The sequence below is a fragment of the Oncorhynchus tshawytscha genome, linkage group LG32, assembly GCF_018296145.1.
Source record: "Oncorhynchus tshawytscha isolate Ot180627B linkage group LG32, Otsh_v2.0, whole genome shotgun sequence".
NCBI classification, from domain to species: domain Eukaryota; kingdom Metazoa; phylum Chordata; class Actinopteri; order Salmoniformes; family Salmonidae; genus Oncorhynchus; species Oncorhynchus tshawytscha.
Genome location: NC_056460.1, coordinates 10133897 through 10157680, shown reverse-complemented (window position 1 = coordinate 10157680; position 23784 = coordinate 10133897). Strand labels below are relative to the sequence as shown.

Genomic DNA, 23784 nt, shown 5'->3' with positions numbered 1-23784 from the left:
GACTGATGAGTTTCAGAAGAAAGTTCTTTGTTTCTGGCCATTTTGAGCCTGTAATCGAACCCACAAATGCTGATGCTACAGATACTCAACTAGTCTAAAGAAAGTTGTATTGCATCTTTAATCAGCACAGCAGTTTTCAGCTGTGCTAACATAATTGCAAAAGGGTTTTCTAATGATCAATTAGCCTTTTAAAATTATAAGCTTGGATTAGCTAACACAACATGCCATTGGAACACAAGAGTGATGGTTGCTGATAATGGGCTTCTGTACGCCTATGTAGAGATTTCGTTAAATATAAGCAGTTTCCAGCTACAATAGTCATTTACAACATTAACAATGTCTACACTGTATTTCTCATCAATTTTATTTTATTTTAAATGGACAAAAATGTGTTTTTCTTTCAAAAACAAGGACATTTCTAAGTGACCTCAAACTTTTGAACAGTACTGTAGATAAAACGTATCGGTGCTCATCGGCCATTGGACATAAACATTACACAACAAGTTGGAAATCGGAAATTCAACGATGAGTGGTTTGGAAGGAATCAGTAACGGTGGCTAACTGCAAGCATTGCAAAGCAATCACTAGCTTGTAATTCAGTGGAGTGGCTGTGTGGTCCCAAATCTGGGATTAAGGGTCTCTTTTCCAAGTTTAAAATGATAAACATTCAACATTGGCCATGATGTCAATGAAGTGTGATTTGTGTCACGCTCAAAACAACTGTTAACTCAGAACTGTGATATCTTGACTTCAGGGAGTTCAAGACAACTGGGAATTCCAGAAATAATGACTGGGAAATATGTTTTGAATGGTCGTCCAACTCGGAATTGTAAGTCTGGCCCGAAGATCAATGACGTCGTCATGATTCAACTTTTTTTTTCTTTTTTTTCTGAGTTCCCAGTTGTCTTAAAAACACCATAAATTCAGAGAATGCCAGACTTTGATGACAAAATTTGCCCACGAAGGTCCGCCGTGCCACCTTCCTGTTCAAGTGAGCACAGCACAACAAGGTGAGTCCAAAAATGTATTGTATGCCGCTGCATAAATTATGTAATATGCCAGGGAGATATGTATACTGTAGCTAAGAAAGAAATACTAAGTGTATGTTGTGTAGTAAGCTGTTAGTAGCCCATGTGCCTCACCCTAATAATTTGGTCTATTTACCCCTCTTAATTGTGCCTACTGTTCTAACTTGGTAGTGCACATGTAGCCTATAACCTGTTTTAGAGAAATATAATCATTTAATCTTGTAAGAGTTTTCATTGTCTGCTTTCATGACCCATTTATTTATCCTACAGTTCTGACTTGGTGTACAGGGAGAACACTAAGAACAGCCCATTTTCTGAATTCTGTAGCTGTACATTTCAAAAGTGCTAAACAAATAGTTATATTGACTACGCCCATCCTAGCTCGCTCATTAATGTCTTCATTGAAATTAGGGATTGCCTCTTATCCGCTTGTTGTCCCCTTATGCCATAGTTTGTACATCTCAATTGTCATTAGAAACCACATTTGTTTAAGCAAGTCAGCCATATCAGCTATGTTATTTTAAAGGCAGTAAATGAGGCTGAATGAACTGTTTCGCTGCCAGAAAAGGCTCCGCTGATAGCCAGGTGTAGCAGTGGTAAAATGTTGGGACAGCTGTATGTAGGCCTTAACAGTTTGTGGGCATCCTTTGTCACTGTTATCATGCAATTAATGTATTGTTTAGTGTTGTGTTGTGTCGTGGCTTTGATGGCATGCATTCCACTGTTTTTTTGCCCCACCCAGATTTACATGCTGAAATTGCCGCTGATTGTTATAACTCAAATACTTTGCATTCCTGCTCACATTCTTTGCAATCGGTACAATGTCAACAGTAATGATTTATTTGCTTGTTGCCATCTTTATAATAACACAGTAAGCCTCTTTTGACCTGGATTGACATTTTAGATTTTTTTTTTTATGGCTCTGCCCTAATCCACTTGTTGTTTGATTTGGCAGGCTATTGATCATGGTGTGACCCTCTATTTGTATTGTCTTCCAACACAACCTTGAATACAGTTCAAATATGTTGAATACAGAAAAACACTTTACTATTTTCTCTGCGACAGTTATTTAGATAGGCCCACTGAGTTAGCACTGTTTGATATCTATGGATAGGTCAGCTTGCGTACATTGACCTCCATCACTGCATCACTTACTTGATGTGTGACACCTGCCATGCACTACTACATTGTATTCCGTAAATATTTCATATAGCCTATTGTTCATGTACTGGACAGAGGTGTGCAGAGACCGACTGACACACCCCCAGGCCTTCTTGGTACAGTCCTGGGATTCTGGATGCCTGCAGACTGGAAAAGGCCAATCACATTTTTAAATCAAGCAGAGGATTCCACTTAAATCCCCACTGATTTCCCATTTTGGATTAGGCATAGGATTTTCTTCTGAAAGGTCCGGAGTATTTCCCATTCTGATTCAGGCACAGTTCGTCTTTAGCCTGTTGGGCTCGCCAATAGACTCAGTGGAACTAAGCAGCCTTGAACGTTTACTCTGGTGGTGGACCGTGCAGGTATTTCTAGAAGGGGTGGCAGTCACACTATTACGATGTATCATTCCTGAGGTATTCGTTGGACATGCCTCGAGTAATACTGTTAACGACGTGTATATATAAGCGGAGCCTTCAAAAGTTACACCCGGCAAAAGACATTCATGAGATTTTTTCCCCCGGTGTTCAGTTGACAGAAACTTCCGCAGTTTCTGACTCGGTCGGTTGACCTGTAGCTATGGTTGTGTGGTGGACCTGGAAAACCGTACTGAGATTATGTTTTTCTTAGCCTTTGATGATCCAGACATATTGATTGAAACAACCCGTTTAGAAGTGCACCCTCGGTTCTTGTGTAATCAGTATGGCCTACACTTAGCACAGTATACACTTTCCCTTGAACTCAGTATCTACCGTGTGGTGGAATATATTTGGTACATGATCTAACATACATGAACCGTTTAACTACATGCCATGCAGACGTTTAGAGGGGGAAAGAATCAGGCGAGAGATCAGATGCTACACGTTTATGATTGCATTCGATCTAATACAATGTATACAATTCTCTCATAGAGTAAACATTTCTAAGGTAACCAAATCATTATTCTGTAACAAGCACACATTCTTGCTGCGTTTTCTTCAATATTGCTAAAGCATGGCCCTGTTCTGGACCACACATACAAGATCTCGCCATGTTTAAACCCAATATATAGTTAGGCTACACATGCTAAAGTTACCTTGAATCTTTTTACAGTAGAATTAACAGGTAAAGTCCAAGGCAAACAGGAATATCCCTCAGAAATACAAAATACAGTAGAGCAAAAGTTAGAGATCAAGTAATATCGTGTAGGTATACACAGTTGAATGTAAATTAAACACTGAAGGTCTTGGATCCAAAAGGGAAACCAGGACCATTGACTTGTAACATAGCACTACTTTACCTAGAGATAATATCTACAGTAGCACAGAAATGGAATGTTCTCGGATATTACTTTGTTTTACTTTTTATATAACCAGGCAAGTCAGTAAAGAACAAATTTGTATTTACAATGACAGCCTACTTGTAAAGATAAGGCCTTAGACTTATGTATGGTGTTTTTTCATTCAGTACATGACAAGGGAATATCAACATTTAATGTACACAGAGCACTCCTATAGTTTTTGGGGTTTCACGCCTCAAATTACTCTTCCTTGTAAACTTCTTTGGAGAAGCCTTTCATTGTTCATGTTACTTCATTGTGTTTTGAAATACAATCAACTTATCAGCTACAGTATATCCTCCTTCCTTAATACCATTTCCTATGTCTTTCTAGTTGGGAATGACATCCGTCACTTTGTTGAAGTTATGTGTGATTTATGGTTTAGAACAAGGATTTTTTTTACAATGAAAATTTTGGAAAATTTTGGAATATGGGCTTTTCATTTGGGGGCTGCTGAGGTGGAACTCTGCTCTTAGGTATTCTAGGGGAATAGTGGATGCCATGGTGGAATGTGGCAGAAAGTAAGAGCATCCTGTTTCACTGAATAGCCTCAGAGGGCCAAAAATATGTTTTAGGGACTTGTCAATTGAGAAAAAGCTAATATGAACTATTGGTGATCATCAAGAGGCTCAGTTTCAAGGTTAATGACCCAGAAAGCAGGCAAAACTAGACGTCGGTTCAACCAGCCCACTGGGGATGTTTGTTTGTCGGTCAAAGTTTTGGTCAAATGTAGGCTAAGTAAATGTCTACAGGTTAGTAATTAGTTCAGAAGATAAGTCATTCACTGAGGGACTGCTAAGTAAACTACAACACTATTACCATGCAATATCCCCATAGACCCTTTGGATAACTTTGGCAGTTTTTTAAAATTATTTTTATTTTTTTACAAGGAAGCAAGTTACAGATACAGTACATTTTGCTAAGTCCGCAATAATTATCTTTGGCCCGGCTCATGTCAGGTCATGTTACACATCGACCCAAATGTCTTTGATATTGTGATTCTGAATGGTAATGTAGCACAGCGGGTTTTCTATCTACTTTGTCCCCAGGCAGGGAGGTGTGAATGTTCAATGTTGCCTAATGAAATGAGATGTTTCTGTCCCAGGATGTACTACCCCATGGCAGCAATCACAGCCAGCACAACCGTGTTGAAGGGCATTGCTATGTTGGGCTTAGTTGGACTTGCTACAGTATGTGCTCTGCTGCTCTGGATAACAGCCAGAGGAAAGCCCTTGAATGACTTCTAGGCTCCTCTGTCAAACCAGAGGGGTATGTGAGAGAGAGAGTGAATGGTAAAAGCTGTGTGCCTTACGGACACAATGTGGCTTTGTGAGAGCAAATCAGTTGCGACACAAATGTAGCTGGAACTCCCCGGCTCGCTGTCACTCACACCGTCTCTGCTCCCTCTCCCTCTAGTCCATCTACTCACATCTCTGCTGACAAAAAGAGCTGCCTATCATTTGTAGGAGTCCGTTTTTGGACAACCTGTCCTGCACTCTTCTTTCAGTTCTTGAAAGAGGAAGCAGGACAACTGCTGCCCACGTCCATCTGGTTTACCCTCTCGGCCCTGTCTCCTCGCCTCGCTCTACAGGAAGCTAACTGTGCCAGTGTACTGTTAACACCAATAATGAGTGTCCCGGCGAGATGAATCCTCCCTGGAGTCAATTAGTAACCCAACTCTCTCAGGGGGATTAAGTGCACTATCCATTTCTAGAAATGACAAACGACCGACCTCACTGAACTCACTGGTCAGACTGTCCTGTGTTCAAGGGTCGTCTTCTCTCCTACACTCCCTGTGGTCCACAGGTCAAGCCTGAGTCGGTCAATCAACCAATCACATCATAGATCATAGCCCGAGGGAACCCATCACCGATCTTTTCCACCCGTTTGAATACAGTACAATCAAATTGCTGTAGGGATGTTAACAGTCTTGTCCATGTAGTGTATGTGGAAGGTATGTAGGAGTATGACGCACTAGGGAGTTTGTCCACATAATAATACAAATCAATGATTCCTTGGCTCGTATACTGCTTCATCGATGACGTCGAACCTGATAACTGGCTCTGCCAGAGTACAAGTCAAGGGTGTTCCCTTATACTGGAGGGAGTCCATGTATGAGCAGGATGCAATCTCTCTGTGAGGATTCCAATGCTATTATATAGACGTCTGGCGTTTCTCCGAACGTTTCAGCCAGCTAGCCATTACAGAGGCTGTCTAGAGCGTTTTTTTTTTTTCATCATTGCAGTCATAAAGTCCTCTTCCCTTCTAGCCGCGAGAAGTTGTCACGAGCCACACGTGCTACAATCATGCAAAGTCACACTACATTAGTCCATGAAACAGTCAGGCGGGTTAACTACAGTAATGCTCCCACTGATATCCGTGTATTTACTTGTATGTTTTATTTCATCAATGCAGTATAAAAACTTGGAGATATTTGTGTGACAACTAGACAGTATTTGTGGTCAGTCACACATCTAGGCTATTCTAAGATCGCCCCCCTCATCTGGGAGTTTGTATCTCTGTCTCCTTCTAAAAACAATCCCCCAAAAAGCACAGGAGAAGAAAAACATTTTTTTTTTTTTTTTTTGGCACATTGAGTGTAGCACCACTATAAACGACACAATACTGCCAACAAGCAGTCTCTTGGTTAGAAAGAAATCCTGTATATAGAAGCATATTCATACAAACATGAGAGCAGCAGCACTGGCGTCTTAGTACTTCAGCCCCAGCTGGAGAAACAAGATTATCCTATCAGCGGTGTACAGAGTCCCGAGCCCAGCTATGATGCCAGTCCCCCTGGACAAATAAGCCAGAGAGAGAGAGAGCTCCCAGTCAAAGAGAAGGGGGAAACAGAGAGGAGGGAACAAAGGGGGGGGTAGCGGTAAAGCACATCTATTCTGGGCTCCTCTCAGAGGTACAGTTTATTCTTTCAAAAGTAATCTCTCTTTTCACTTCATGTCTCCAAGTGTTGTGAAAAGCTGCGGCTTATCTTCAATTGGTAATTCTCTCTCTCTCTCATACACACTCCCAATAGTCATTATTTTCCACAGCTGCTGCTGAATGGTCGAGGGTGAGTTATGTTAGGACACTTAACTCATGCGTAAAGATTTTCTGTTTTTTGTTTCAAAGAGGCTAAGAGATGGAAATCAGAGTTCAACTAGACTACACTAAACCAATATTGTCCTGTTTTGAGAAGAATGTTTACAACACTTTTATTCGGGGGTCTGTTGTTTGCCACCTGTTATTTAAAGCAAGAGCATCTGCCTGACTTCACAGAAACGTAAAATACACACATGTGCTCAAAAAGATACATACAGACATACGCTCACACACGAAAACAAACAATAGTAAAATAGCAAAATTCTATGGTTTCCTTTTATCTTTTTCATATCAAGCAAGTACCGTTAGCCTCACGTGAAGTGAGGCTTTAGGGTTAAGTCCTTTCCTTCCACAGTTGTAACTAAACAGCACCAGTAGAATTTGGCTGGCCCTAAGCCCTAGCCCTGGCCCCCCAGGGGCCCCGCCGGTCCCCTCCTCACTCTCTCATGGTTGCAGTCATTAGCTGGTGGCAGTCCAGTTCCCCCCGCAGCTCCAGGGGCCCTGGCAGCCTCATGCCCGTCTTCTGGTCTACACACCAGCACTTTCCTCGCTGCCCGTCACGTGCTGGCTGGCACTGTAGACACAAGAAACAAGACAGGTGTCAGTCACAAGCCAAATGGCATTTGTTGCACGATAGGTATATGATACAGATCAATGGCATAAGGTAGGGGCCTCTAAATACATTCAGCAATGGACCGATTTTTCCTTGAGTGGATGGTCGGGGGCTAGAACATAGTTATAAATTTGTACACTGCAAATTGGCCGCAAGAATCTCAAACAGATATATTTCATTTCAAACCTTGATTACATTGTGATACGATCATATATGTCTCTCTATTTATGCATGGGAATACTTGGGAACAGATTTCCTAAATTAAAATCACTTTGAGCTGATTTCCTGGTGATTCTATAGTATTTTATGTCCAACAACGAAATATATATTTTTGGTTCAGAAAACTTGTCTCAGAAAACCGCAGGTACTCTGGCATAAACTGTTGCAGTTTCTTAATCGCACTTAAATTCCCTTAAAAACTGGATTACTTAACGGTGAAACGTCATGTCCGTTTGTGATATAACAACAACAAAGAAGTTACTGCAAGCAGCAAACACTTTTTGTCATCCTCGGACATCATTGCAAGCAACGATAGAAGAGCGCAATATGTACTGCAATATTTTTTTTAACCATGCCGGACGACTCTCTTCAGCTCCGGAAACAAAAACAATAACAATAACAACAGTGGTAGGGCGGTCAGTGGCGATGTTTCCACCCTACTGCGGATTCCATCTTTAAGGTACCTTCAAATTCAAACCACTGTTATATTTGACATTGTTCCCTTTGTTAATCACTTTCTCTCAAACCCCTCAATCTCACCAGTGTGAATGTGGATCAATTGAATAGAATCTCAAAGTTGTATGAATCACAACCACTGAGTGATAAATATCTGCACGTAGCCTGGGGTGGTTTTGAAACACCCCATCAGCCTGGCTCAACTTTCCTATTGAGATTCCTCCTGTGCAATGAAAAGATGCCAGATGACCTCTCATAACCTTAGTTATGCTCACAGAGGGTGCCGTGAAGTTCTACCACAATGCACTTATAGTTCAACAGTGAACAGATGCCTTTTACACACTATAAAGAGCAGACAAGGGTACATTAACTGTGTTGCACAATCAAGCCTGAGCCCAGACTCTGATGCCCTTGGCAGGGTAAGACTTTTACCACTGACTCACTCTGCTACGCCTGTTGCGTCGTAGCGTATTCAGCTCCACAGAGCAACGAGCCTTATCGAGCTCCATGTTCTCAGATTCTTCCCCGTCTTATCTACAAAGTCGCCCATTTCAGACATAGCGGAGAAATAATTGCTTTTCGAAAAGCTAATGACATCTATCACTGCAGTGAAGCGATTACTGTCAACCCTTTTAGGTTAACCACTGTGTCGTGTTGTACGTGCACGGTTCAGCGCGGTTTTTCTTTGGTAAATCACTTTGCTTGTCTGTAGATGTGGAGTCTTGGCAGGAGAAATGCCTACATAAAACAATGCTGTTACAGGGCCATTGTGTGTTTTGGCTAATAGAGCCGTGACAATGTTAGAGGGGTTTGTTTGCGTGGTGTGTTCTTATGCGCCTGTCTGATACCAGACCGAGTGAATGATAAAGACCTTCTACACAGACTACCTGGATAAATGTCTGCATCCAAAATGGCACGATATTCCTTGTAGTGGTCCACTTTTTTGGCAGTGGCCAATAGGGCTCTGGTTAAAAATAGTGCACTACATAGGGCATAAATAAGGTGCCATTTCAGAGTATTTTCGGAGTACTTCCTGAATAGTGCATAATATAGATGCCATTGGGATAAGGACTCCTTGTCAGTGGACAAACCTGCTTGGCATGGAAGTCTCCGTTCTTGTCACAGTTGGGTATGGGGATACTGTAGAGATCCTCATGGGTGCGAGTGTTGGACACCAGTCGGTCCAGCGCTCTCTGCAGCTCAGCACGACATGATGCCTGAGGACGACAGGTGGAATTAGTCGGAAATCTGTTCAGCGATCATTCCACTCCTGTTATGTTAATCTTTGGCATATGACACAGAGAATAAGGAGTGGAATGTTAGCTAAACAGACTGGTACCCAGGCTAGTGCGGCCCATGTAGATGTTTGGGCATGTACCCCTATGTATGCTTATAGACGTCCATGTAGGTATCTGGAAATACCTACGACCCTTTGTTGTTGATTTCAGTGAACACCTCGGTTTACGTTTCATGAGATGACCATTAAATGATGAGGGCTGAAAATAGCAAATAGGTTACATGCCGTTTGTAACCCAACTGCTAAACTCATGGATTTGGATCTGTAAAATAGTCCTTGAAAACACATGTTAGACCTGTGTCGGTCTAGTAACAATACTCAACTGGACTCTAGTTGAAAGCTATGGGGTGACATTCTTTTTTTTATATCCAGCACCTGCTCAAATACTTTAAATGTGCATATGTAATGTTTTCCTACACGTAACCTTTAGCTGTAGTCTTTTCCTATACGGAGGTGAACGGTGGTTGGTGCGCTCACCAGGGCAGCCTTTGGGTCCTCCCTGGCGTTGTTGCTTCTCTGATTGGTGGATTTGGCGGGGTGGCGGGCCAGGGTCTTCTGGATGCAGCGCTTGTCCTGGGGACTGCAGCGGATGTTGCTGTTGTTGGGGTGCTCAGGGATGGTCTCATCGTTCCTGTCCATCGCTGTGGGACACAACAGTTAACAATGAGTCGCAACACTACAAGTCACCAAGATTTTATTGAAGCCTTTATTTATCCCGTAAGTCCCATCAATGTCAATAGACCTTCTTTTTTTTTTACCATGGAAACCTCTAGAGCTACAACCTACACAACACATGAAAGACTCGCAATCCCAACCCGTACAAGGTCGCAACTCATACAGTGGAGAGAACAAGTATTTGATACACTGACGATTTTGCAGGTTTCCCTACTTACAAAGCATGTAGAGGTCTGTAATTTTTTTAATCATAGGTACACTTTAACTGTGAGAGACGGAATCTAAAACAAAAATCCAGAAAATCACATTGTATGATTTTTATGTAATTCATTTGCATTTTATTGCATGACATCAGTATTTGATCACCTACCAACCAGTAAGAATTACGGCTCTCACAGACCTGTTTGTTTTTCTTTAAGAAGCCCTCCTGTTCTCCACTCATTACCTGTATTAACTGCACCTGTTTGAACTCGTTACCTGTATGAAAGACACCTGTCCACACACTCAATCAATCAGACTCCAACCTCTCCACAATGGCCAAGACCAGAGAGATGTCTAAGGACATCAGGGATAAAATTGTAGACCTGCACAAGGCTAGGATGGGCTACAGGACAATAGGCAAGCAGCTTGGTGAGAAGGCAACAACTGTTGGCGCAATTATTAGAAAATGGAAGAAGTTCAAGATGACGGTCAATCACCCTCGGTCTGGAGCTCCATGCAAGATCTCACCTCGTGGGGCATCAATGATCATGAGGAAGGTGAGGGATCAGCCCAGAACTACACGGCAGGACCTGGTCAATGACCTGAAGAGAGCTGGGACCACAGTCTCAAAGAAAACCATTAGTAACACACTACGCCGTCATGGATTGAAATCCTGCAGCGCACGCAAGGTCCCCCTGCTCAAGCCAGCGCATGTCCAGGCCCGTCTGAAGTTTGCCAATGACCATCTGGATGATCCAGAGGAGAAATGGGAGAAGGTCATGTGGTCTGATGAGACATAAATTGGGATTTTTGGTCTAAACTCCACTCGCCGTGTTTGGAGGAAGAAGAAGGATGAGTACAACCCCAAGAACAGCATCCCAACCATGAAGCATGGAGGTGGAAACATCATTCTTTGGGGATGCTTTTCTGCAAAGGGGACAGGATGACTGCACCGTATTGAGGGGAGGATGGATGGGTCCATGTATCGCGAGATCTTGGCCAACAACCTCCTTCCCTCAGTAAGAGCATTGAAGATGGGTCGTGGCTGGGTCTTCCAGCATGACAACGACCCAAAACACACAGCCAGGGCAACTAAGTAGTGGCTCCGTAAGAAGCATCTCAAGGTCCTGGAGTGGCCTAGCCAGAGTCTCCAGACCTGAACCCAATAGAAAATCTTTGAAGGGAGCTGAAAGTCCGTATTGCCCAGCGACAGCCCCGAAACCTGAAGGATCTGGAGAAGGTCTGTATGGAGGAGTGGGCCAAAATCCCTGCTCCAGTGTGTGCAAACCTGGTCAAGAACTACAGGAAACGTATGATCTCTGTAATTGCAAACAAAGGTTTCTGTACCAAATATTAAGTTCTGCTTTTCTGATGTATCAAATACTTATGTCATGCAATAAAATGCAAATTCATAATTACTTAAAAATCATACAATGTGATTTTCTGGATTTTTGTTTTAGATTCCGTCTCTCACAGTTGAAGTGTACCTATGATAAAAATTACAGACCTCTACATGCTTTGTAAGTAGGAAACACTGCCGATTTTGCAGGTTATCAAATACTTGTTCTCCCCACTGTATGTGTCACACCACAAGAGATGAAACAATAGACCATGCCATTTTTGACGAGTTTCTCTGTCAATTACACCTTCTCTCAGAGGCTTTTCGCAATTTGTTGATTGTATGAAAATGTATAATTTAATGTACCTAATTTTACAGTATATCACTGATCTGACCCAATGCAAATGTTGTCATACCAACAGAGAGATATCTTTCCATAAATATGTGTATGTGACCAGTAACATTTGATTTGATTTGATGAAAACACCATGGGGAATTGTAGGCTAAGAACCAGGCTTAGCATCAAGGACAAACAGTGGTGTTCCCACTCAGAGGGGTACAGTACAGTAAATGACCCCCCCTCTCTCCTCACTGCCTGCCTACCCATTGTGGCCTGTGCCACATTTACCTTGCAATAATTCTCCAGTTCTATGGCCCTGCAGGCAGCCAGCTGTTTCCTCAGGAAACTGCCCCCACCCCACTTCCATCTCCCCTACAGCAACAAAAAAAAACTCACTGTGCCAGATGGAGATTGGAAGAGGGTATTTTGCAGTGTCACAAGGTGCCGGTGGGCAAACGAATGGAGTGTGGAGAGCTTTACAGCTGTTTTGTTCTGGCTTGACTGTTCACCTGTGGCCTTTGCAGGGTTGGTTGGTAACTCAAACACATTTTTTCCCCCCACCAACTGTTCTTTGCTGTTCTGCTTGTGACCTTTCATGGGTTGGCACTGCAACCATGGCACCCAGAGCCTGGGCTTTTGTGCTTCCTTGAGCTTTGTCTGTCAGATCACTGGAAAGATCAAAGCACGAATGGCGTCTCACATCAGTGTGGCATTAATGCCAGTTGCTTCTGGGAACCTACTTTCTGTCATGGTCAGATCTTCTGCATTGCTCTCTCTGACCTTTCCACATTTACCAAGGGAATTCACTCTGTAATTAGGATTAAATAGCCATTAGCTATCAACAGGTTTAGTTGTGAAGTTATTTTTGTTATTGAACAATGGATAGACTAGCCTACTCATGAGGGAAGGTGGCCTTTGGCTGTTTCAGACTCGGGGTAAGGGGTTTTGCCATTAGCTATTCTAGTCACATTTCAGTAATGACACGAGAGGTTTACATTTCTTTACCTCTCGTACCATTTCGTACCTCTCTACATGAGGTTGAGGTGAGGGAGTTGATCTAAAGTTGATTGACAGGCTGTGTTCTGCCGACCGGGGGTTTGTATGTTTCTGTTGGCCTTTACTCATCAGCACTTTCCACCAGACCCAGCACGACTTCAGCTGTTTTCCCGTCTCCCTATAAATCGTTCTTTCCCTCTTTTGCCATTTAGCCAGTTTGCCGAATCCATGCTCCTTCGGCGTGCCATTACATACAAGCCCAACGTTATTTAAAAGTGGGTCAGGGGGTGCCATGTCCTGTTTGCTGCCACCACTGTTCTCCGGGCAGGAAGCTGCTGCTTCGGGAGGATTGTGTCAACATCTCCGTTTCAAACACAGGCAGGCTGAGGCACAAGGCAGACTGCTGTGATGAATAATAGAAAGGACGGGGGGGGCGCACTCCGAGGGGGGAAAAAAATCCAAGTAATAATCTTCTTTTAATACAAATGGATCATGTTAAACAAACAGGAGGAAGAAAAGCCAGGGCCAGAACCATTTCGGCTAGATTCCTTTGTCAAGAGCGAAGGCGAAGAACACAAGCATGGACAGTGTGCGGTGTTCACTCGCATCCAACCCCAGCCACAGGTGGATAGCCAATATAAAGAAAGACTCGGTTTTACGACTGTTCTGATAAAGGTTCTATCATTTCCCTCTGTTTTTGACAGCGTTTTTTTTTTTTTAATTAAAAGAACAAAGGCCGTGAACATGTCAACCCGGGGAGGTTCGTGTAGAGTTCATGTGGGGTTCAAGAGCTGCTGGATCCCTCGAACCGTCGGCATCTACCGTCGTATCGTTGAATTAATGCAGACTTGTCTGCCACCGACCCAGTTGCAAACCGTTTTTCGGCCATTTGCTCTGACTTGACCTTCCTCCGGCGAGGTGTTTGCCAGGGAATGTCGGCAGTGTGTTTCCCCCCAACTCCCAGCCCACCAGAGGTTCAGAGGGTGGCATCAAACTCCACTGTTCCAGTTGCAGCTGTCACTGGGAGTCTGGACGGAGCATGTGAACTAGTCTCAACACTGTCCCGGGGGACATGTCTGGCTCCGTAGGCTGGACTTGGTTACGCTACATAGCATTATAGCACGTCAGCTAGCGAGACGCTTATCGTCGGCCGTCATTGCATCAGTGGAAATCTGGGTGAGGAGACAGTGGGCGTTTGGCACGCTTGAATGTAAATAGTGCACGTGTGACACAGTTTGTCGCCCACTGAATATCTGATGTCAAGTCATTGCTCTTTATGTAAGCTGGCAATAGCAAGAATGTGCACAATGTGTTGAACTAAAGTGTTACCCTCCACCTTTTTGGGGGGTAATTTAAGCTTATTGGTCCATAGTGCTTTGTGTGGCATATTTCTGTACTGTCAAACAATACAGGTGGACATTATTACAATAAAAAGGGATGTGCTCAAAACTACCCTTCCCCTTTTTTCCCCCCCTTCAACTTTCATTTGACTTCCCTGCTTCATGAAGCAGCCGTGAATCGAGGTAGGTACCCCACAAAAGTGGGCCAAAATGATTTACCCATGAAATAAGAACTGAACCATGATTACTGGTTGGTTTGGGTGTTTTTTGCTCATGTACAGTAAGGATATCCCACAGAACAGGATCACGCACCAAAATACAAGAACATAAAACATTACAGCAACACACCACCCGTGCCAACAGTAACACACCATCCGTGCCAACAGTAACACACCACCCGTGCCAACAGTAACACACCACCCGTGCCAACAGTAACACACCACCCGTGCCAACAGTAACACACCACCCGTGCCAACAGTAACACACCACCCGTGCCAACAGTAACACACCACCCGTGCCAACAGTAACACTGTTCGTAGTGATTAAGCACATTTTGATTGCAGTACATTTGAGTCTCTGGATCATTAGATAGATAAGTGAGTCATTGAATTTATACATGAAATGTTTCGTGTGCAAACTGTGCGTAGATACATAACAACGGGCTTAACTCAGAATGAACGAACGACTGTTCAAACAATGCACCGTGGGCTGAGTCCCCTGCCAGATGTTCCCCTGCCAGATGTTCCCCTGCCAGATGTTTGTGATATACGTGTTTACATGGGATGTTTCCAAACAAAGCGTGATGGGAGCGGTTGCTGTTTATTACGTTCACACATGAACTCACACAGTTTACGAGGGACTTTGATCTCACCGGGCTCCGAGGATTAGGCGTATTTGAATTTGACGACCAGCTAGCGAGCGCTCAGCGTCGCTCTGTGTCGTTACTCGGCGTCCGTTGGTTTGTTTGTGCATCTGTGTCTCCACAGCTCTGACACCAGGGGGGGGGGTCTTAAATCCATGGCTCCAATGGAGGGATCAATTAGCTAATCACATTTACTGAGTTCTGCTGCAGAAAGCCCAGCTGTACAAATGGGATAAATACCCAAAGTAAGCAAATAATAAGGACCTAAACACGCCCTCGGGGACATCTGCAATTGGTTTGCCCTATTCCCCAACATATCCTCATTGGCCACAGAGAAATGATTGTATCAGTTCCATAATTCCAGTGAGCACACAGACAAGTGTTTTCCTCACATCGTAAGAAGAACAGGAGTTGTGGATGGTTGACAAGAACAGATGGCTGACTAGACTAGTGCCACTGATCGGCCTGCCTAAATGCAGATTCATACTGTACATCAGACACATGTGGCTCCTGTAAGCTTACCACCCGCGTGAACGGCATTCGCAACACCTTATGTCAGTAATGACATTCCCATTGACACCTGTATCTGCTTGTAAGTACTACACATTTCCGAGTTTAAAAGGTTTGCGGAGCATTTGAATATGACACCAAAAGAGACCCCGTTGGAATGTTTGAATGGATTCCAAGCCCTCATAATGATTTCTAAGAATCAGGATTGCGAGAGTTTCCAAGAATTGGTTATTAGGGAACTGCATGAGATTTGCAGGACATGATAAGATGCAAAATGTACTCCAGTACTTACAGTTGCTATGGAAATTGAGTTTACGAATACTGCAGCTTTGAACTTGAAGGAATGTAACAGAAGGCAGAGAGTAGATAGCATCTGGACATCTATCCCTCAGATTTAAATGGTCTGTGCGTCGGGCCATGGAAATGGTAGGCTAGCTTTGAGAAAAGTTTATTGACAAAACGTGTGAAAATGTTATATTCCGAGTATTGACCGTTTCATTGGGATGCTTTCTGGTACATGTGCTGTCAATTCAGGATCAGTTATACTCTTCCCCCTACGGTGTCCTTGTCTTTGGGAATCCGTTCCATTAAAAAAATAAAAAAATAAAAAAATCTATTTTTATCTGACATGCTCGCTGTTGCTAGGTCTGGGGCAGTGCGGGAAGCGTCTCAGGGAGATGTACCCCTCGGTTTAATAATGGATAAACCGGCAAAAGTGCCACAAAGGAACTCGTACACTTGTGGCTTGGGTTTTTCTCTTCCTCCCTCTCTTTTCCTCTCTCTGTTCTCTCTCTCTCCCTCTTCCTCTCTCTTCCTCTCTCTTCCTCTCTCTGTTCTCTCTCTCTCCCTCTTCCTCCCTCTTCCTCTCTCTTCCACTCTCTGTTCTCTCCCTCTTCCTCCCTCTTCCTCTCTCTTCCACTCTCTGTTCTCTCTCTCTCTCCCGTTTCTTCCTGTCCGTCTGGCGCATGGGGTTTCAGAGGCGCTGCACTGAAGTGTTGATGTAAGACTTATTGAGTAGGGCTACGTTGGGGGGTAATTTGCTTCATGACAGGACTCGGGGGGGGTCAACCGAAGCTCAACACTGGGATAGTGGGATTCCAGAACACTGAAAACAAAACAAAACATCCAAACATTTCGACGCCGTTTAGCATTTCATCAATCGCTGACACCCACTAGCTTGCCGAGAGAGTTTACGAGAACTCCCAAACCGCTGAACCTTCGCACTTTAGCCCACTTCAGCTTCAGCGCCGCTCGTCTCCAACGGACAACACAATGGCGTGGATGGCGAAGTCATTCAGTAAACAATGTTTAGGGAAAAACATTCAGCCAGATGAAGCAATTCAGAGGACGGTACGAAGCCAAAACCAAGACCGTCCACCTTTTTATCATGCACTAAACAGCTTTCCCCCTCTCTCTGATTCCGTTTAGTCACGCTATGTGCTGGCCTAACCTAGGCTGGCCTCGCACAGAGCAGAAGGCTCTCATTTCTGCTCTGGCAGCAAGCGTGCCGATGAGCTCATCCTAGCAGAGCTGGACGGTGGGCGATGCGCTCCGGGGCAGGGGGGGAGAGGAGCAGCAACCCACCCAGGCCCAGGGGGAAACTGATGCAGCTGGACGGTGGGCGATGCGCTCCGGGGCAGGGGGAGAGGAGCAGCAACCCACCCAGGCCCAGGGGGAAACTGATGCAGCTGGATGGTGGGCGATGCGCTCCGGGGCAGGGGGCGAGAGGAGCAGCAACCCACCCAGGCCCAGGGGGAAACTGATGCAGCTGGACGGTGGGCGATGCGCTCCGGGGCAGGGGAGAGGAGCAGCAACCCACCCAGGCCCAGGGGGAAACTGATGCAGCTGGACGGTGGGCGATGCGCTCCGGGGCAGGGGGGAGAGCAGCAGCACCCAGGCCCCATGCAGCAGAGCTGGACGGTGGGCAATGCGCTCCGGGGCGGGGGGGGAGCAGCAACCCACCCAGGCCCAGGGGGAAACTGATGCAGTAGTGCTGGAGACGACTGGAGACTTGAGCCTCTGGAAGTGCATCCAAAATGGCACCCTATTCTCCCTAAAGCAGAGCACTACTTTTGACCAGAGAGCCCTGAGAAGAGTGTGCCATGTCAGACGCAGCCTGGAAGTTGAGTGCTGTTCAAGTCTGTCCTAAGTCTCGCCTTGCTGTGCTGCTTGGAACTGGGAGATAGTTCACCTTCATTACCGATAACCGTTGGAGGTCCCGGCAGCAGTGCTGCTGGTGAAAGAAGCGATGTTGGAACCATCAGTGTGGATGAAATCTGGAACAAATGAGTGAATGGCTTCGTAGGCGGTGCGTTTTTTAAAATTTTTACGATCGCTACCAAACTTCTTTGGCCTAATAGAAATCGCCACCGTGAAAGACTGCCTACGAGTTCCCCCTGCTTTGGGAGGGGAGAGAGGAAGAATAAACATTTTAAAAAGGCAGGAACAGTTTCATCTGCTGAGCATCTGAAGAATACGATGGAACAGGAATAGCAGATAAGCCATACAGTATTAGATGTTAAAGTGGAACCAGACCTCTGCTGCTGCAGTAGGAAGAAGAATGTGACTACTGTGAGAAAGGGGAAAAGACAGGAGTTGTATCAAGATGTCTGCAGAGGGAAATGAACAAGACATCTCCAGTAAAAGAGGAGTCAGTCAGTCAGACATCTGCAGTAAAAGAGGAGTCAGTCAGTCAGACATCTCCAGTAAAAGAGGAGTCAGTCAGTCAGACATCTGCAGTAAAAGAGGAGTCAGTCAGTCAGACATCTCCAGTAAAAGAGGAGTCAGTCAGTCAGACATCTGCAGTAAAAGAGGAGTCAGTCAGTCAGACATCTCCAGTAAAAGAGGAGTCAGTCAGTCAGATATCTCCAGTAAAAGAGGAGTCAGTCAGTCAGACATCTTGCAGTAAAAGAGGAGTCAGTCAGTCAGACATCTGCAGTAAAAGAGGAGTCAGTCAGTCAGACATCTGCAGTAAAAGAGGAGTCAGTCAGTCAGACATCTCCAGTAAAAGAGGAGTCAGTCAGTCAGACATCTCCAGTAAAAGAGGAGTCAGTCAGTCAGACATCTCCAGTAAAAGAGGAGTCAGTCAGTCAGACATCTGCAGTGCCAGCGAAGAGGAGGAGGAGGAGGAAGAGGAATGGGGGCCATGAAGAGAGTGAGAATGAATGACTGATTACAGAGAGCTCTAATAGCCTGAGACTGGCCGCACTCCATTACAGAGTAATTTCATACAGGCAGACAGGCAGCTTTTATTACCTCCTCTTGTTAAACATACACACACACACGGTTCCCTGCAATACAACACACACACACGCATGACCACGTATTAACATGCTGAAATCAATAACAGGATACACACAGAGATGGACATACATTCACACATATGGTGCATACGCCAACATATACTGCAGCTACATCAGTACACTCATGCATACACTCACAAATATATACAAATACACTTATAATGTATTCTCACACATTTACATTCAGTTCACGCTCACACTACATGACCAAGAGCATGTGGACACCTGCTCATTGGACATCTCATTCCAAAATCATGGGCATTAATATGGAGTTGGTCCCCCCTTTGCTGCTATAACAGCCTCCACTCTTCTGGAAAGGCTTTTCAATAGATGTTGGAACATTGCTGCAGGGACTTGCTTCCATTCAGCCACAAGAGCATTAGTGAGGTCGGGCACCGATGTTGGGCGATTAGGTCTGGCTCGCAGTCAGCATTCCAATTCATCCCAAAGGTGTTCGATGGGGTTGAGGTCAGGGCTCTGCGCAGGTCATTCAAGTTCTTCCACACCAATCTCGACAAAACATTTCTCTATGGACCTCACTTTGTGCAACAACGAGGCTGAGCCGTTGTTGCTCCTAGACATTTCTACTTCCCAATAACAGCACTTACAGTTGACATGGGCAGCTCTAGCAGGCCAGAAATGTGACGAACTGACTTGTAGGTGGCATCTCATGACGTGCCCTGCTGAAAGCCACTGAGCTCTTCAGTAAGGCCATCTACTGCCAATGTTTTATCTATGGAGATTGCATGGCTGTGTGCTCGATTTTATACCCCCGTCAGCAACGGGTGTGAATGAAATAGCCAAATCCACTCATCTGAATGGATGACATACCTTTGTATATATAGTGTACGTAGACACACACACACACACACGCACACACACACACACGCACACACGCACACATATACACTGAACACACACGCAAAAACACATGCATATACAAACCCACACACAGAGCACGGAAATTTGATCACGCTTGTCGCATCCGATGTGAGTAAGACCTTTAAACAGGTCAACATTAACAAGGCCGCAGGGCCAGATGGATTACCAGGATGTGTACTCCGAGCATGAGTCTGTAATACCAACATGTTTCAAGCAGACCAAGAACACTAAGGTAACCTGCCTAAATGACTACAAACCCGTAGCACTCACGTCTGTAGCCATGAAGTGCTTTGAACGGCTTTCATGGCTCACATCAACACCATCATCCCAGAAACCATAGACCCCCTCCAATTTGCATACCGCCCTAACAGATCCAAAGATTATGCAATCTCTATTGCACTCCACACTGCCCTTTCTCACCTGGACAAAAGGAACACCTATGTGAGAATGCTATTCATTGACTACAGCTCAGCGTTCAACACCATAGTGCCCTTAAAGCTCATCACTAAGCTAAGGATCCTGGGACTAAACATCTCCCTCTGCAACTGGATCCTGGACTTCCTGACGGGCCGCCCCCAGGTGGTAAGGGTAGGTAACAACACATCCGCCATGCTGATCCTCAACACGGGGGCCCCTCAGGGGTGCGTGCTCAGTCCCCTTCTGTACTCCCTGTTCACTCATGACTGCACGGCCAGGCACGACTCCAACACCATCATTAAGTTTGCCGATGACACAACAGTGGTAGTCCTGTTCACCGACAACGATGAAACAGCCTATAGGGAGGAGGTCAGAACACATTCTTATTTTCAATGACGGCCTGGGAACAGTGGGTTAACTGCCTGTTCAGGGGCAGAACGACAGATTTGTACCTTGTCAGCTCGGGGGTTTGAACTCACAACCCTCCGGTTACTAGTCCAACGCTCTAACCACTAGGCTACGCTGCCGCCCCGACATGGTCCAAGCACACCACGACAGTCTTGCAGAGGGCACGACTAAACCTATTCCCCCTCAGGAGACTGAAAATATTTGGCATGGGTCCTCAGATCCTCAAAAGGTTCCACAGCTGCACCATCGAGAGCATCCTGACTGGTTGCGTCACTGCCTGGTACGGCAACTGCTCGGCCTCCGACCGCAAGGCACTACAGAGGGTCGTGCGTACAGCCCAGTACATCACTGTGGCCAAGCTTCCTGCCATCCAGGACCTCTATACCAGCCGGTGTCAGAGGAAGGCCCTAAAAAATTGTCAAAGACTCCAGCCACCATAGTTAGAGACTGTACTCTCTGCTACCGCATGGCAAGCTGTACCAGAGTGCCAAGTCTAGGTACAAGAGGCTTCTAAACAGCTTCTATCCCCAAGCCATAAGACTCCTGAACATCTAATCAAATGGCTACCCACACTATTTGCTTTGCCCCCCCCCCTCTTTTACACTACTGCTACTCCCTGTTATTATCCATGCATAAGTCACTTTAATAACTCTATTATTATTTTACTGCTGCTCTTTAATTATTTGTTCTCATTCTTCTTCTTCTTATTTTTTTAAAACTGCATTGTTGGTTAGGGCTTATAAGTGGGCATTTCACTGTAAGGTCTGTTGTATTCGGCGCATGTGACAAATAACGTTTGATTTGATTTGATACATCCATACACACACACGCTCAGCCATACTATCCCCACAGTGCTTCTCTCTCTGAGCGATACCTTTTCTGCTATGTCTAAGGCAGAAGGTGCCCTTTTGCTGTGTACGGCCGGGTGCAAAACAGCAGGGGGACTGTGTGCTCTCAGGTCAGGCCATGCGTGAAGAGCTGGTGTGTGTGCTCTGGGCCGAGGCTTAGCGGAGATTAGAGCAAACAAGCAGCACATTGCCACACCCTCCCCAGCTCAGGTAAGAACAGGGAGCAGGGAGAGAACACTCTGGCCCAGCCCCGGTACCCTGGCCCACTTAACTGCGTATGGTCCAACTGGACCGGCTAGGATCCAACATGAGAGAGGAAGAGAGAGTGTGAAGAGACCAACCAGCCCGCCAGGCTTGATTTTACAGCTACATCTTGTTGTATACAGTACTAACCTGGAAAACGACTGAGGCTATTGAGGTGGCGGTGTTCTCATGCACACATGTCCTAGTTCTGGGTAGGCGTGCCAGTGCCTCACTAAGAGTGTTGCGCACAGTAGCCGAAAATACAATATGGAGAGTCGGACCACAACTGAAGAAAAGAAGGAGGGATAACATAATGCATCACCCATTTTTAACAGAGGGTGACCACAAGTGATGCCACCTGCACATACAGCCACATCAGTGGACAATCGTTAAAGATACCGGTATCCCGCAACCCACACCTTCCCTATTGTCTCACCTGAGTTCTCTTCCACATCCCTCTCGTCGGTGCACACTCCCTGGCCATGCATGAGCGAGTGGAGGGGCCTCTCCACGTTCCGTGGAGGGTAGCAGCGGAGCCCCGTGCCGCAGCGGGGCGAGTAGACGCCGCAGTGCACCCCCTTGGCCAGGGCGCAGGTGGGGCAGCAGCCGCAGCCCGCCTCCCTCACCGTCTCTTCGCAGCTGCCATCAGGCAGCTGGCAGCTGGCCAGCCGCTCCTCGGAGCACACAGGGCAGCGGATGGCCTCCTCCGTCAGACACAGGGTCGCCAGCGAAAGGGCGCCCACCGCCCACAGGCCCCAGCAGGGCGGCGCTATAGCCGCACCGCCACCTCGCACCATGGCAGTCCCGAAGGCGTGATCTCAAATCTTTGCCCTCGATTTCTCTTGCACTTCCCGCAGTTTGTTTGTTAGTATTCCTTCTGTTTCTCTGCTCTCTCACCCACAACTGTTTGGTCTCTGCTTTAGTTTTGGAGGGTAAAGGAGGGAGGAGGGAGGCGGTTGGAGGGTTTGATCTTTGATGTTGCCCGCTGCTTGGTGTTTCGGGTGGCAGGGGTTTTGGCAGGAGTTGGAACACAATGTCCCCGCTGTTTTACCTCGCCTTTTTTTTTAGGCTTGATTTCCTAGCCCTAGGATGTTTGGGAGGTTGGAAAAAGAATGCAGGTGGATCAAAGAATGTTAAATATCTAGTCCTTGCTCTCCCTTGCGACGAAAGTCTTTAAGTCTTTGAGTCGCACAAAGTGGTTATTTGTTGGGAAGTAGAACAAATGTCCACTGGTCTATTTAGGTGAGTCTTTGTCCCTTCAAGAAGAATTCACACAGAGCCCATGAAGCCTTTTATAGTGCAAAGAGAAAAGTCTGTGGTTTGCCAATGTCCAGGTGTAGGGAAGGGGCGTCAAGTTTTTCAAGTTGAGTAGCAATTTCCTCTTCCATATGGGGTGCAGTGCAATGGGTTGCTCCTGAGAATGGCTCTACACGAGTGGCTCTTCTTGGAATTTATACTGCTGGCCAATGGACACGCCTCCTTCTTCAGGGGGAGAGGAGCTGAAAGGCACAGGGAAGAAATGCCAGGCTCAAGCGCTCGCGCTCTCTCTCCCTCACTCTCTCTTTTCCTCTTGCTGTCGCTCACTCATGCTCTCACACAGACACACACACACACATGCTCTCTCCCTCACGTTTTCTCCCTCAATCTTGAATGCTCGCACAGAATTGCAGGGAAGAAAGACTGAGCTGAACCACTCTCCACCCCCCACACCCCCCACACACCCCACACACACACACACACACACACACACACACACACACACACATTCACTCTCTCTGTACCCACTCTCACTCTCTCTTTTCCTGTGTTGAATATTCACAGAACGAGTATCTCACTTTTTGTCCCCCTATAACACAGAATCACACCGACAAAATATGTAACTAAAGCCTTCCACTCTCTCACATTTCAGACTCAAGAGCTGGCAGCACCTTCACCCTAACACAATGACTGTGAACACAAAAAATTGCTAACTCGCATCATTACAATAGCTTGCCGTGAACCACTAACCCCTACTCTCCCCTCTCTCTCTTTCTCATCCCCCCTCTCTCATTCTCTCTCTAAATACACACTAGCCTGAACATGAACATGCACTCTGACACACACAGAGAGAAAAACGTATCTGGAAAGCTATTATTCTCACTCGCAGTAAAAGGCATTTCATACACACACAAAGGGGATAAAGAAAACCACTTCCATGCCATCTTAAACTCTCTTTCAAAAACACACACAC

The 23784-nt window shown here is 45.7% G+C and overlaps 2 protein-coding genes across 4 annotated transcripts in view; one reads left to right on the top strand and one right to left on the bottom strand.

Moving 5' to 3' along the window:
* Nucleotides 1–3039: 3039 nt before the first annotated feature.
* On the bottom strand, nucleotides 3040–23034 carry LOC112245686 (insulin-like growth factor-binding protein 4). Its single transcript, XM_024413830.2, has 4 exons — nucleotides 21991–23034; nucleotides 9669–9832; nucleotides 8986–9111; nucleotides 3040–7180 (listed from the first exon to the last, which is right to left on the bottom strand). The coding sequence occupies exons 1-4, from the start codon at nucleotides 22349–22351 to the stop codon at nucleotides 7043–7045; spliced, it is 789 nt and encodes a 262-aa protein (XP_024269598.2). The 5' UTR covers nucleotides 22352–23034; the 3' UTR covers nucleotides 3040–7042.
* LOC112245756 (zinc finger protein Aiolos-like) overlaps nucleotides 7687–23784 on the top strand; it is a 32771-nt gene continuing 16673 nt past the window's right edge. Inside the window, exon 1 of one of the 3 annotated variants that reach the window (XM_024413917.2) lies at nucleotides 7687–7898. The gene's annotated coding sequence lies outside the window, so the exon portion shown is untranslated. The remainder of the gene's footprint in view (nucleotides 7899–23784) is intronic. The other 2 variants (XM_024413916.2, XM_024413915.2) reach the window with 2 other exon arrangements.

Excerpts from the sequence above, each read along its gene's own strand:
- LOC112245686 (XM_024413830.2), bottom strand. The coding sequence starts at position 22,351 with ATGGTGCGAGGTGGCGGTGCGGCTATAGCGCCGCCCTGCTGGGGCCTG. Across the intron at positions 9,833-21,990 it reads GGATGTGGAAGAGAACTCAG|CGATGGACAGGAACGATGAG; the intron begins GTGAGACAATAG and ends TGTGTCCCACAG. Across the intron at positions 9,112-9,668 it reads AGGACCCAAAGGCTGCCCTG|GCATCATGTCGTGCTGAGCT; the intron begins GTGAGCGCACCA and ends TGTCGTCCTCAG.